At 38.5% G+C, this 15,270-nt stretch overlaps 1 protein-coding gene across 2 annotated transcripts in view; it reads right to left on the reverse strand.

The window, feature by feature from the left end:
- Positions 1 to 15,270, reverse strand: part of LOC131157285 (kelch repeat-containing protein At3g27220) — a 56,200-nt gene that overhangs the window by 13,660 nt on the left and 27,270 nt on the right. The window contains exon 6 of one of the 2 annotated variants that reach the window (XM_058111310.1): positions 3,174 to 3,380. The exons of the other annotated variant lie outside the window; for it this stretch is intronic. Within the exon in view, the coding sequence (XP_057967293.1) occupies positions 3,174 to 3,380 (207 nt within the window). The remainder of the gene's footprint in view (positions 1 to 3,173; positions 3,381 to 15,270) is intronic. 2 annotated transcript variants of the gene reach the window in all.

Below are 15,270 nucleotides of genomic sequence, written 5' to 3' on the forward strand. Positions count from 1 at the left end.
AATAAAAATCCACCAGTACAGTGGGTAAGGTTGAGTGGTCTATAGAGATGGAATTGTTTCAGAGCAGGGTGTGCATACCGTAGGAAGGGAGCCTTGGCACAAATGTAGAGTTGTCATCATGTGACCTGGAGATCTTGGGTTCAAGGCATGGAAACAGCCTCTTGCAAAAATGCAAGGTAAGGCAGTGTACTGTAGACCTATTGGGGTCCACCCCTTCTCCATACCCTGCATATGTGGGAGCTTTGTGCACCACGCCGCCCTTTAGGGTGCAGATGATTGAGAATGCTTTCAAGACCATTACAAATACTTTTATCAGTAACAACTGAAATTGCAACCTTAGGCAAGAACAGCAAAAGGCCGATTAACTCTGCTACCAAACAGGAAAGTGGTACGACCACTGTCATTCCCCACAGTCCAGAGCTTCATAAGGAATGTAAGGATCATAATTTAGGGGAATTCAGTTGAGAGTTTCAGATTTTAACTTACCAGTGATGGTCATCCTCCAGATTCATTTGATGACCACATGTACTCTTTGAAGATTTATTTTTCGTGGTATGACAAGTTTTATATAGCCTATGGCTTACCCAGGTTTTATGCGTCACATGGAAAATGATATACGGTGCGAAATGTTTTCACATAAGCATAATTTTTTTTAGATTAAAAAAAAAGGCATATTAACCGTGAAAGGAAGTACAATCAACACAGAACAAAAAATTCTCAACAAATAAAATTTAAAAGGTGAATTAAAAAACAACTCAAGATGATTTTCTTTTGAATTTTCTTCCCCACCCACCCCCCCCCCCCCCCCCAACAAATATCTTGGACACTGCTAGCTTTCCCTCAACCAGAGATGTTGTCACCCACCCAACCCCACCTTTACTATATTAAATTATAACTCACACCATCTTGAAGACCAACCTCATCAATAACAAAACTAAGCTCCATCTGCACTTCCTGCTTCCCTGAATCCTTTACCTAACCTCCATCCTCCATAGAGACACCTATGCTCATCAACATTCCTTGCCCTTGCATTCAGCCAATAAGGCATGAAACAGGGTGCAACCTCACTGCACTCATCACTAAGTTTCCAACATCTTCAGTTTGGCCCAGGATAAGGATGCTCAGGTTCATACACCTTTCAACTTTTCAACTTGCAGACAATGGAGTAATCAGAGACATTCCCTTTGTCAGAAAGGCCCACGCCTCACAGTTGGAGCATGACAACTCTGAACTTTTTTGGTTGCATATATAGAGTTCCTTGTCCATTGTAACCCAAATGAGCCCAATTTTGGACCCTTGACAAAAATGGCACCTTCTCAATCAGCTCATATTACAGAAAGCTGAATAAACCTACTAAAACCACAAACAATTTCCACTGGAAACCCATTTAGAAGTATCTAACTCCAACAAAAGTTGCCTCCTTTGAGTGGGAGGCAGCTTTGGTGAGGATTCTTTCTATTAGCCACCTACAAAGAAGGGATAACTTTAGTAAATCTATGTTTTTTGTGTGAGGAATATGCTGAATCCGTCATGTGTAACCGCCTTCACTGCCCTTGGACCAGAACCTCTGAATCTGGCCAGTTGCTCTGGTTGGCCAGTGTTCGGTTACTGCCATGACAGTGGAGAATCAGATATGGTCCTGAAGAAGCATTTGAAGAAGCACAGAAAGGAAAAAAGCCTTTATTCTGATTCCTTTTAGGATCATCTAGAATCAAAGAAACAGAAGAGCTTTGATGGATCAGCTCATCAGCCTTGTTGGTTCTCAAATTAGATGGCATACTAACCCTACCGGTTGGTTTAGTGGTTTGTACATTTTAGACACTTATTTCTTAGACACAATGCATCACATGCAGGCCAGCCCTTTTGGATCTTTTTGTATTTGGGTGCCACCTCTTGGTGCCCTTTAATGAATTCTATTTTTTCCAATCAAAAAAAAAAAGGAAGAAAGATTATAAGGGGAGGGCTCCTGCTGTACATAGTAATGCACTTGCTAAAAAATCATTCTCCACTCTATTGCCTAAGGTATAACCTAACTTTTCTCTTACCTTCAAATTCAGAATCATCTCAAAACACAAAAAGATGCATCTCAAGTTCTGAATCTCACCCAAATCTGTCCCCTCAAAAAATAATGATATCATCTGCAAATAGCAAATAGGATGTAACACTTCAACCTACAATCTTTTTCCCACTGAAAAAGGATCTATTAGTTCTATTATCATGGACATTGTAATATTGTGGATAATCTATAACACTAAATGTAGCTGTTCAAGCCACTAATGTTTTGTAGGGAAGTTCTTTTTTTTCCACTCTGTGATTTTTTTATGCTCCTCTTAGCATCATCTTTTTAATGATACTTACCCACTCACTACTAAGATATCAAAAATCAACAAATAGACAACATTATGATATTTCTCGGGTTAAATGGTTCTCTTTAAGCTCTATATGACTAGGAGCTAGCACTTCCTAAAGGGCTGACCACCCAATTTAATGCATCCTCCACCCAATCGATCACATTAAGGCTGAAAAAAAAAACCACAAGGTTAGATGCACTCACCGAAAGCAGAAGACAAAACATAATATATATATATATATATATATATATATGGTGGGGGATAAAAAGATTAGTCAAGGCAAAAAGTTCAGTCTCTGCAAGGGGATACAGATGACCCTAGGAAAGCCAAATATGGGAACAATATCACTACTCTGTGTGTAACAATACATAATTAGAATCTGAGAAAGCTGCAGCCTTGAAAACTAATCATTTTCGATTAGCCAAAGAATGTTCTAGTTATAATGAATTAGAAACCATATGGCATGTCAACAACTGTTCTGTTTCCTTAGGTACTTCAGTGTGGCAGTTTCTTCAAAATTAACTTATAAAGAATGAAAACTCCAACACCAAACGAGGATGCTACTTAAAAGTCAAAAGAAATTCATCTTGGACATGAAGGAGAAGCAAAATAGTCAGGCAACAATTTAGAGTAGAAATATGAACAAGATCAAGCCATAAAAAAATTGTCTTTGGCTGAATAAGCAAAGGATTTTGCTCTGTGGTCTACAGAAAAATTAAGCAAATGGACCCAATTGCAAAGAGGTACAGCCACATATGCAAACCTGACAGAAGCAATGACGAGATCCAAAAGAAAAAGAATGTATGTGTTAGAAGGTCGTACCAGTGTATCCAAATTGAACCTGAACACTTCACCATTCAGAATCATTTTTTTGGTTACAGGGTGCTTATCTGTTGTGCCTCCAACAATAATGATTGAGTTGTTCACAAATACCCAAGCAAATTCTATATGGGAATCTGGCTTTGGCATAGGAGGTAACTCTTTCCACTTCATCTCATCATCCAGCATGTATACATTGCCATACACAACCTGGATTTGTCAAGACTTCAAAGCTATAAGGAATCCAAATGTCCAGCATAATGTAAAAAACTTAGAAAAAGAATGCAACAAATTTTAGCACCAGCATTTCATAAATAGTACTTTAAGAACTTAAAATATATATATATATATATATATATATATATATATATAGAATGAAATTTAAGCTACAATACATTAACCTCAGGCCAGCCATTAGTCAGGGGGAAAAAAAATAGCTGTCAAATTTTATACCAATTTGTGTCTTTTCAAACTGTGTATTGTAAGTTTAAAAAGATCCTGTAAAAGTGTGAAGGTAAGGTTGCACATATCACACTCCCTAGCAAGGTTAAAAATTTCAACTTCTCTACTTCAAAATAATGGAAATTTTCATGTCAATATCAGTTTTGATTTTGGTTTTAAAAAAAGGCAGAAATTTTTCCCATCAGAAAATTCTTTCCTGTCACTCACGGAATAATGAGACACGCGAAGCTGGAGCTCTGACAAGATAAGTAAGAGTGACGCAGTTGCACAACATCTTCCTTCGGAACCAAAATAGTTTTCTTCTAACAACAAAGAAGAATTTCTCATAAGGATAAAAAAATCAACTTTTGTCTATATTACACTATCAACTGAGGAACGACGATGGCTGGAAAGGGAAGCCAAAGAAGGAAAAGTTAATAATACGATCTCTCTGATCAAGGCATAAATAAGGGTCTCAATCTGAAATCTCATTTTCTTCTCAAGGAAATATTTTAAATGGCTTGGTCAAATCAGACCAATGGAGAAGGAAGTCTCAGTTGAACACAGCCCAGTTCTGTAGGCCCAATAATGGGGGGCAAGGGGTTCAAGGCTTAACAAGAAATGGATTTCATACAAGCAAGCATTAATGAGTAGATTTTCGGCTGCAGCCGACAATGAGGCTCAATTTCAAAATGGGCTGGGCCCAATAGCAAATGAACCCCCTTCATTTGGGCTCAAAGCGGGCATGGGCCTCAAAAGCTTCCACAGCAAAATAAAGAGGAACAGAGGGGCAAAGCAGGGAGGCAACAAAGGAAGACAGGAATGGGGGGAGAGACTCTGGCAAGACATTCGGCCTTGAGGAAACAAGACCTTCACCTCAGCAAAGGCAACATGGTAAAGCTACCCCGGAGCCAGGAATATCATATTCAAATTTACAAAGGCTATCAGAGGTGTAGAGAGTGAAAATGAAGTTGGCTGCTGAGGGTTTGGAAACAAGGCAGAAAAAGGAAAGAAGGTCATGGATTTGATGACTCAGAGAAGTTAAAAAAAAAGTACCAGTCAACCAGCACCAGGGTCTGGTTGTACTGTCCTGAATTCTTTGGAGAAGTCCGTAATTCTTATCCCCTCACCAGGCTTGGAGATCAGGGACCTTGGAAACTACAAGCCAAAGACTCAAAAGGTAAACATTTGTAAATTCCAATAGAATTCTTCCTATTCTTTCGCATCTCAGACAAGCTTTGAGCCATCAAAATGCCATAGGGGGCTTGAAACTAAGGGGACTTTCAATAGGATTGACCTTTTAGGAGATGAAAGGGATAACCAGGATGCCCAAAATCATCTCGATGACATGGATCTTAGCTTTGTGATTCCTAATGGAGAGAAGACTAGGCTTAAATAGGAGTCTCTTGGAGAATGGAAATAGGCTAATAAGTTGAGAAGGGAGTTGGTTAGGCTTGCTTCTTCAGTTAACTATAACAAAGAGAGTAGGTCATTGGGCACTAACAATGGGATAAACTGAGGATTATTTCCCGGAATGTGCGGAATTAAGATGTGGTAATAAGAGGAGAATCGATAAGGAGTTGAATAATAAAAGTCAGTCCCAATATCTTATTTTTACAGGGTTCTAAGGTACAGGAAATAGAAGCCTTGTTCTTCAGGAGTATTTAGAATTCTGGGTTTAAAGAGTGGTACCTTTTCCTTCTGTTGGAGTGTTCAAGAATCAAATAGTAGCTTGGGACACCAGAATTGCTATGTTGAGAGATTGTATCTTTGGGTCTTCTTTTGGGTCAGTCTTGCTAGAGATTAGGGGTTTTGTGGAGTGGTGCTGTGGTGGTTTATGTCAGTGTATGGCGGTTTATGTCAGTGTATGGCCTGTCGCAGTCTTCTTTGTGTAGTGCTTTCTTCAATGAGCTAGCTTGCCTTTTTGGTCTTTGTAGTCCTTGCAGGCTGGTCGGCATGATTTCAATGTCATTAGAAGCTCTAGGGAGAGGCTAGGGGTTCGAGAGTGACCAGTAGCATGAGAAAGTTCATTTTTTTCATTCAGGATTGTGGCCATAGGATATTCCCCCTGAACAGTGGCAATTTTACGTGGGTGGCTTCAGGTGATAGGCAGGCCTCTTCTAGGATTGATAGATTTCTGTTTACAAGTGTGTGGGAAGATTTCTCATGAATGTTGTGCAAGAGGTTCTAGTTAGGCCAATTTCTGATAATTGTCTGATGCTCTTAGACTCTAATCCAATTCGGTGCGATCCTACACTGTTTAGAGTTGAGAACATGTGGTTGACACACCCTTCTTACAGGGATATTATTAAGGTTTTGTGGAGGGATTGTCATGTTCATGGGTGGGAGGGCTATTAAAAAATGAAAAAAAAATGAAGTTTGTGAAAAATAAGTTGAAGGACAGGAATAGAGTGGTGTTTGGAATGTCCAGGAGCAAAACCTAAGATTTTCTCTGAGATTGACAGGATCAATTAGATTGGAGCACTGCATATTGTTGGGTGAAGGGGATAGGGAGAGAAGGGCTTGTCTTTATAATGAGATGGAGCTGCCGTTGCTGAGAGAAGAGATGAGTTGGCATAAAAAATCAAGGATAAAATGGGTGCAAGCGGGGGATTATAATTCTGATTTGCTTCATAGGGTGGCAAATGATGGAAGGAAAAGTTTTATTAAGGAATCAGGGCTTGAATTGGGAGATCTTCTGAGGGATTAAAAACAGATTGGAGATGAGATAACATGCTTTTTTATAAGCATTTGTATACAGAGGGCTGTCAGCTTAGACCAATGATTGAGGGGATTGATTGGAGTTCCATAGGGACGGATAAAGTTATATGGTTACATCAGCCCCCCCCCTTTTTTTTATGCCCCAGAACTCCCACTTGGGCAAGTCCTTTGGACCCACCCGGGCAGCACCAAACCGAGAAGTTTTGCAGAATGATATTATAAGGTGTTTTTGTGGGAGCTTCTTAGTGATGGGGTTGTCAAAAATAGTGTGAATTCAACTTTTACAGCCCTTATACCTAAGGAGCAGTCTAGAAGCATAAGTGTTTTAGGCTTTTTTTTTTTTTAATAACAAAATAAAGTATATTAGATAGAAAGAATAGAAGGTACAAAGCAGGCACAAAGAGTCTACCAAACAAAAAAGAATAAGAGAAAAAGAAAAAAAAAAAAAAAAAAACATTAGATCTTAAAAAAACTAAACGAAATTAACCAAGAGACCCCCTTTTCAAACCCTTTCCATCATAATTTACTGAACTTTTCAAATTCACTAAATGCCTTTGACCCTTCACCTTTCAAATTTTGCCACTATCCAAATGCACTACATTTCCTCCAATGACCCTCAGCTTTAAATCCATTTATCCAAAATAATTTGAGCTTCTATCTCCTCCTTCGAACTCTACTTCACTGGTGTGGGCAAAATTCCATCCCCACACTCAAACTGATTCCCCAACCCATCATTATCAAAAATAGAAACACCCTCTAGACCTTCCAACATGGTTGAACATAAGATAAATCCCCTAACTTATTGTAGGAGTCAGAAACATACCCATATTGTTCCTAAATCTCACCCAACAACCCCCCCCAGCACAGTCAAATTGGCTATTAGTATTACCATCAATTTCTGAATCTGAAAAATTCCCCCAACTCTTCACCTCCTTACCTTTTCTAATCCCATTAGAACCTCTGACATTCTTCTCAACTTGAGGAACTTCCACAATACTGAACTCACCCTTACGCTATGCTTGGTATGCAAAAGAATGGAATGGAGAGCAGAATGGAATTAGATAGGAATGAAATGACCATTCCCATTCTATCATTTGGTTACAAAGATGGGATGACACAAGAATGGAATGTACATTCCATTCTCATTGACATCCCCATGTTGGGTAAAACTGATTTTAACAATGGAATGAAATGCTCTATTTTTTGAAATGTGTCAATTAAAAATTATGATTTTTCATATTTTCTTTTTTCTCCTGGCAAATAAAGCATATGTTTAGGGAGGGAGAGTAAAAAAATAAAACTAGGAACAAAGTACAGCCATTGAACAGAAAAAATTATATAATTTACAAGCCCATCCTCAAATTTTACATCTAAACCAAAACTAAATCAGCAAAAATTAAACCAACATTGAACAGTATAGGTAGCTGCAAGAACAAATATTTTCTTAACTAGAATTGCATTTGTTAATCTTGGTAATATTAGCACTCCATCCATCTACTGATATTTCACTGCAAAGCCAGGTGAAACAAGCTATTTGCACCAGAAACCTGTCTCCCCTTCTTCCCTCAAAATTTTGCATACGACGAACAAAACCTGAAGAAAAATTTCCTTTACAAATAATTCCAGCAAAGCATATGAAAAAGCGGAAATGTATCCATCTTTAATGCCACATTGACAAATCTCTCACAGATTCAACCAAATTTCTCATAATTTCTACAAGATCTCCACCAGCATTTGCACAGCACTGACAACCTTTGACTTGAAGTTGGTAACATCTAAATGATCACTCAACCAAAAAAAATTTGTAAGTGAAAAAAAGCCATCAAATACCTCATCAGACCACACTCAACTCATCAATTTCAGCCTCGAAGCCACTCAATCGTGATTTGTGAAGCAATTAAGGGCCAAAACAACGAATGCATTGATCGCTTGATTCTCAAGCTGCGAAAGAGAGATGGAGAAGAAGCACTTCGACGTATGGAAGGATGGATCCAACTATAAACAGAATAAGGAAACCAAAAAGAGGTAAAAGGATTGATTCAGAGAAAGAGAGAGAATCATTGAAGTGGGAGAAACCAAAGATGAGGGGAGAGTCAGGAAGGGGGTCAAGAGGCAATTCCTTCTTCTCCAATTTGATTCCCACTTTAGGCTAGAATAATCATTCCTTTCATATTTTGATGGAATCACCATTCTCACTCTTAGTGGGAATGAGCATTCCGAGGGAATGGGTATTCCACTTTTTAAGTATAACCAAACATGAGAATGGAATTAAATTGTTGGAATGAGAAGTCGGAGCACTCATTCAGGCCTGTCCAATATCCAGACCCAACAATACAAAACCTGGGCCCTTAATTTCTGAATTATGGGTCTGTTTATCACCAAGACCCTTTTGTGGGAAGTCCATAATAGGAGAGCCTTCCCTAGGATCTAATCTGCAGCATAATATCTTCCTTTTCTAAACAATGGGTCCTTTCAAATAGCTGGCCCAATTTTGTTAAAAATGAGATACCATCTTTTTCCAATTACCTGGGCAACTCCAAAATGAGAAGCATGCAACCTAGCCCAAATCTCTTCACTGCCTCCTCCCCAAACGCAACCCTAGCTGCCTCTCTGATCATCTCAGCTCCATCAGAAACCCTACCTGCCTGTCTGATCATCTCTTCTCCATCACAAACCCTATCTTCCTTCTTGCACTTTTCGATCGAAACAGCCTTATCTGCAGTCGCCCTTGATTCATTCATATGCAACTCCTCTCCACACCGATGACACAGCTCTTGCTTCCCAACCTTCTGATCCTGCTTCACGGAATGGACATGGCTGCCGCAGCCTTCCCCTACACGGCATTTGCCTTCCGACAACATCTAACTCCACAATTTGAGTGGTGAAGAGTTATCAGCACATACAATCCCAGATTCCCCATGAAAATCCTTCCCTAACTCACAGAAGACACTCACAAAATTTCGCCACCCATCCCCTATTTCACCCTGAGGAATAAAGAACTGAAAACCTCTTCCCTTTCCATCCCCATCCTAACTCCAAAAACTTTCCTACCTTCGTCCATTTAATCAGCATCCAGATCTTCGTAGTACCCAACCAAACAGATTGAAACCCCCTTTGCGATCAACTGAGCATACATATGCCATCAGCAAACCAAGACAAAGCCTCCCTGGAAAATCAAGCCCACCTGTTACAAGAAACATTGTTTGACAATGATCAAAATGCGATCTCACCGACCTTATCTATTCACAGGTTGATAGATTTACCTTCAATCTGGAGCGATTGCTTCAGCATCGGCTGCCGCAGGAACTCCCATGACATTGAATACACAAATGTGGGAGAGGAGAAGTTTGTGCTTGCGAGAGAGAGAGAGGGAGAGAGAAACATCATTCAGTTTTTAGGATTTTAGGCTTATTAGTTAGGTGACTAGCTTTTACAAGATTTTAACAAACATCTTATTGAGGAGACACAAGATAATGATACTATGAGGTTTTTAGGGAGTTTCACATTAACGGGATTGTGGGAAATAGTGAGAATTCAGCTTTTTCTATCCTTATGCCTAAGGAGTGGTCTAGAAGCGTGGGGGATTTTAGTCCTATTAGTGCTGGGAGGATATGACGTTGCTGCAGCTTGTTTATTATTTTAAGTGTCATTTAGTGGCTACTGAGGTGGTTGAGGATGCGAGAAGGAGAGGAAAGAAAGGAGTAGTTCTCAAATTGGAATCTGAAAAGGCCGATGACAGGATGAATTGGGATTTCCTAGACCAAGTGATGTGAAAGAAGGGTCTAGGATCGGTGTGAAAGAATTAGATAAAAGGGTCTCAGTTCTACAAATATGTTGGTGATTGTTAATGGATATCCAAGGGAGTAGTTTAAGGCCTCTCAGGAGTTAAGGCAAGGAGACCCTCTACCTCTTTCCTTGTTCACTCCGGTGGTTGATGGTTTTAAGTAGGTTAATTTCCCATGCTTGAGATTTAGGCGTGATTAGAGGTTTATGTATTGGAGGGAGAAGGTGGAGCTATCCCATCTCCAGTTTGCAGATGATTCCATATTCATTTTTTGGAGGATAATGTCAAGAAATTCAGAAACTCTCTTATTTTGTTAAGAATTTTTTTATTTTATTTTGGGGGGGGGGGGTTTGGAGTTGAAGATCAACATATCCAAGAGTGGGGGTGGTTGGCATTAACTTGGATTCTAGCAATATAGAGGGTTTTTAGCAATGTTTTTAAAACTGGACCGGACAATGAACCGGAAAGTTGTCTGGTTTCCAGTTCTTCTGGTTGGACCAGTTAGACCGCCAGTAGGACCAGTTTTTTTTTTTTTTTTCAAGGAAAATAAAATGCTGTAACATATAAAGAGACTTTGAAGCAAACTTAAACAAACAGCCAAGTGACTTATGAATTTCACAAACAGCCATGAGGCTTAGTGGTCTATAATCATTTATTTTAGTTATAGGTTGGGGTTTCAATTCCTTCTTAATACCAATCACCCTCTTCCCCCCTTTTTTGGCCCTTTACACAATGGATTTTCTGTAAATTCGTTCCTAGATTTTTTATAAGATTTCTGATCCCACACCATCTCCTCATTATTCCCACATCCAGATCCTTTTCATTCATCATGAACAGACAGCATACAACGGACGATCCAGAATAAATGGACATATCCGGTGAGCAAGATGGTCGCACACACCAAGACTCCCTCTCCATGTGTTCTCAAGCCCATCTCCTCCTGTGAAGAACCTACAAGCCACAAGGAAGAGTGAAGGTTTCCGGCACAACCTGAAAAGCTCAAGCAAGAAAGAAGAATTTGAAGGATCTGCAAGCAAGAAGGAAGTTTTCAGTCTCGTGCTGTTCCATCTCCATCTCTCTCTCTCTCTCTCTCTCTTAGTAATCATCGTCACCTTGTAGTTGATCCAATTGAAGACAAGATTTGAGTCCCAAATCCCAATTTGTTACCCAATTGCATAGTCAACCTGGTTCGGTCCAATTCGTCCAGGCCTGCCGGTTCACCGGTTTTGTCTAGTCTTATCCAGGTTTTATGTCTTCATATATATATGCACACTAACCAGAATGGAGAAGAATCCATTTCCTGGTTCAGCCAGATGATCCGGTCTGGTTTTCAAAACACTGGTTTTAAGGTAATAGCATGTAGTGCTTCTTTGACTTTGCCTTTATCATAACTAGGTCTTCCTTTAGGGGGTAATCCTAATTCCTATGTCTGCTGCTTTTTGGAATCCTGTAGTTGAAAGAGAATAGAAAAGAAGTTGTTAGGCTGAAAGAGGGCTTACCTGTTACTAGGGGGCCGTATTACTCTCATTAGCGCATCTCTTTCTAACATCCCCATTTATTTATAATCACTCTTACAGTTCCTGCAAGTGTGGGGAGGGTTCTGGAGAAGAAGCAAGATATTTGTCATCAGGTAGTCATGGACTCATGAGAACAAGAGGGATCATTTTATTGGTTCAGATGTGGTTAGGAGACATGAGTTGGATGGGGTTTTGGGGCTTGAAAATGTGGTATCTAGAAACATCTCTTTAACAGGAAAATAGTTATGGAGGGCCCAGTTAGAGGTTAATTCCCTATGGCATTAGGAGGAATCCATCCGAATGGGAGGGGTGTTAAGGGAAATGGCAATGTTTCACATGTGAGTCCTTGGAAGTTCCAAGTTGCTTGCTGATTTTTTCCTCTTATTCCTTTCAAAGCGAGCAATGGCAATAGAATTCGGTTTTGGGAACATATTTGGGTGGGAGAGACTTCATTGGAGCTATTGGTGCCATCGCCTGTTTAGATATCATCCACGGTTCATCTTTCATAATTCACCAATAACAGTTGGGGCTTCCACATTTTTAGGAGTCCTCATGAAAGAGACATTGATGAGCTTTACTTCTTTATTGAGTGTGTTGTATTCTTCACTCCTCAAAATAGGGAAGACACTCCGCGGTTCTGATTAGGGGAGTCCTCAGGTTCCTTTTCTTCTAATTCTTTCTTTTTTAATCATTCGAGATCTGCAATCCCTTGTCCTTTAACTTTGCATCAAGTCATCTGGAAGGCTAAGGTTCCTTTTGAGGTCCGGGCATTCATTTTTTACTTCATCTCTAAACTGGATTTATTTTTTATAGCAAAAGAGATTTCATTAGAAAGAGAAGAATTTACAAAGAGGAGAATGAGACATCTCCCATCAAATTTCTGGAAAAAATCCAGAGGAAAGAAACTAAAAGCACAGAAAAATACATTGAAGTATTCAAAGAAAAAATTCCCCCAATCTTTCTGAATTTCTGGAAAGCTTGCTCCCTTGAAGCATCCAAAACTGATGCACCATAAAGAGGTCAGGAAATGAATCTTTTCCCAAACCAACAGCCTATTCAATTTTTTTTCCCTGAAAAAATCCATGCGTTGGGCTCCAACACTAAACCCCACAGCACTGCAACACAGCACTGCAAATACTCTACATTCCCAAAGAGCAGCCCTATCCTTCTTCCAAAACCCTCAAAAGAAATAGCCAACATTCCTTCCACCAACACTGGACAAACCCAATCTTCTCCCAACGTACCTAATAATTTATTTCAGATGCTCCAAGAAAAATCACAATGTAAGAACAAATGAGATGCCGACTCAGAATTCAAGTAACAAAGCACACAAACATCTGGAGATAAGGCCTTCAAAGGTCTCCTTTGCAACAGATTATTAGTATTGATTCTATTAAACACAGTGAGCCAAATGAAGGCCTTAATCTTTAGGGGAGCTTTGGCCTTCCAAATAGAATAGAGGAAAGCAAGAGTTGGAACAGGTAAAAAGCTCAAAGAAAGATTTACAAGTAAATGATCCAAAGGCCAAGACCGAGTATCCATAGCTGAAGAAAGATGACAATTACTCAATAACGACAATGAGGAGAATTCCATGAACTCTTTATTTAGAGATCTTTCGAAATGAAAGTTCCAAGAAACCGAAGGGCTAACCGAATCAGCTCTCTAAACAGGAATAATTGAATGACTTGATGCAAGTAACGAATCCCTATGAGGCTCTCAGCGCAGATACATGCACATTGTGCTGCAAGTCCAATGAAACTAATGTGCATTTTTTTCTGTATTGTTGGGTGACCAAGAATCTCTGGAATGCTCTCTTCTATTTTGGATAAATGGGGGTTGGCTCCAAAAAATGTGTACAAATTCTTACTTGTGAAATATTGGGGTTTTGGGAATGGTAGAAAAGGGATGGGTATTCGGTTTTGTACAGTGCATGCAATCTTGTGGACAGTGTCCCTTGAGAGGAATGCAAGGATATTTAAGGCTTGGTATTCCATTTGCAGCTGTGGGATTGGGTTAAACTTTTTGCCTTTTTTTTTTTAAGCAAACTCTTTAGGAATTTTTGTGGGGATACGACTTTCTGATCTGCAAAGAGATTGAAAGACGCACATAATTAGCTATTTCAAGGAGAATGCCTTTTCTGTACTTCTGTCTAGTTATTAATGGATTTTTTGTTATCTCAAAAAATAGTAAAGCACGGAATTTTTGAATAAAACTTTAGAAACTATTAATAAACATAATAATGCATGATTTGAGACTAAAATGTCATAAAAATAAAAATAAAAAAAATATATCAATCAGGTATGCGACATAAATGGTGCAATAGTTGCCATACAATAATGATATTAAACATATTCAGCTAATATAAATAAAATTCATAAATCAGTTAAAAGTTAGTTATATGCAAATCCAGCTATAATTAGGACATAAAAGATCAAATAAAATGTGGCACTAATATCAATGTAAAATTTTGCATAAAAAAAATCTCAAAAGATCTGTAAGTTACCATTTTTCTGTGGGAAGCAAATCTTGTTAAGATTCTTACAATCGACAACATGCAGACAAGGGGTTGCCTCTGGCAACAGTTTTGTTTTTTTTTTTTGGTGCATGAAAAATGCTAAGACAACCGAACATATCCTATTGCATTGCTCTTGGACCAGAAATTTTTGGGATTTTCCCTCTACTGTATCGGGCAGCAGTGGTTACTGTCAGGATAGCGGAGGAAGGAGGCATTCACTCAAGTAAGGAAAGAATAAAAGCTTTTTGATTTTGTGGAGGAAAAGAAATAGATCTGCTATGCCCTTCATATTATCTAAGACAGATAGTGACTCTGAAAATTTAAGCTGCCATAGGCAAGGTTTTCTTTATGCTTTAGATTCAAATACACAGCAATTGTGATGCTTCTTCACATCAATTCAGAATGTGTAGTAAAATTTCCATTTTTTATATCTATAGACCACAATAATGTCTGTTGTGCCAACATAATTCTCAAATTTATACTTGCCAACCAACGGCTAATGAATTTACATTTTCACTTTTGATGACAAACTCAATTCATAATGGCAAAATTTGTTGGTCAATCACAAATAGCCAGATTTCAAATGGACCTAATATTGGAAAATATCAAACATGGATCAAAATATGACATGCAAAGCATGCATTCAATTTTAAAAATGAGGTAAAGAAAATCACACTAGGAAGCCCAACACATTATTAGCACAATGATATGGAAATTTAAATTTTAAATTAAAACAAAAAAAAATAAAAAAGGATACAATACAGACTGCATTGGGGCTATCTCAATTATTTAATTTTAAAATATATATACAAGCATATTTAGTATTAATTTTTTCTATTTTTAATGGTAAACATTCAGGTAAAAAAAATTAAAAATGAACGCATTATCCTAATACACATTTTACAGATAAATTTCATCTGCACGCATTGATTGTATTCACATTTCCTAATTTGTCATTTAGCATTCATAAGAATTCCATCAAATTAGAAAATAGCAGAAATCCAACAACAGAAAGAGATTAAAAAAGAGTTTCAGTCAACAAGAGAGCAAAACAAAACAAAACCAAACCACTTGAGAAGGGTTTGGAAACTCATCTTCCCACTCACTTTGGAAAAAAGAACA

Source organism: Malania oleifera, chromosome 6 (assembly GCF_029873635.1).
Source record: "Malania oleifera isolate guangnan ecotype guangnan chromosome 6, ASM2987363v1, whole genome shotgun sequence".
NCBI classification, from domain to species: domain Eukaryota; kingdom Viridiplantae; phylum Streptophyta; class Magnoliopsida; order Santalales; family Ximeniaceae; genus Malania; species Malania oleifera.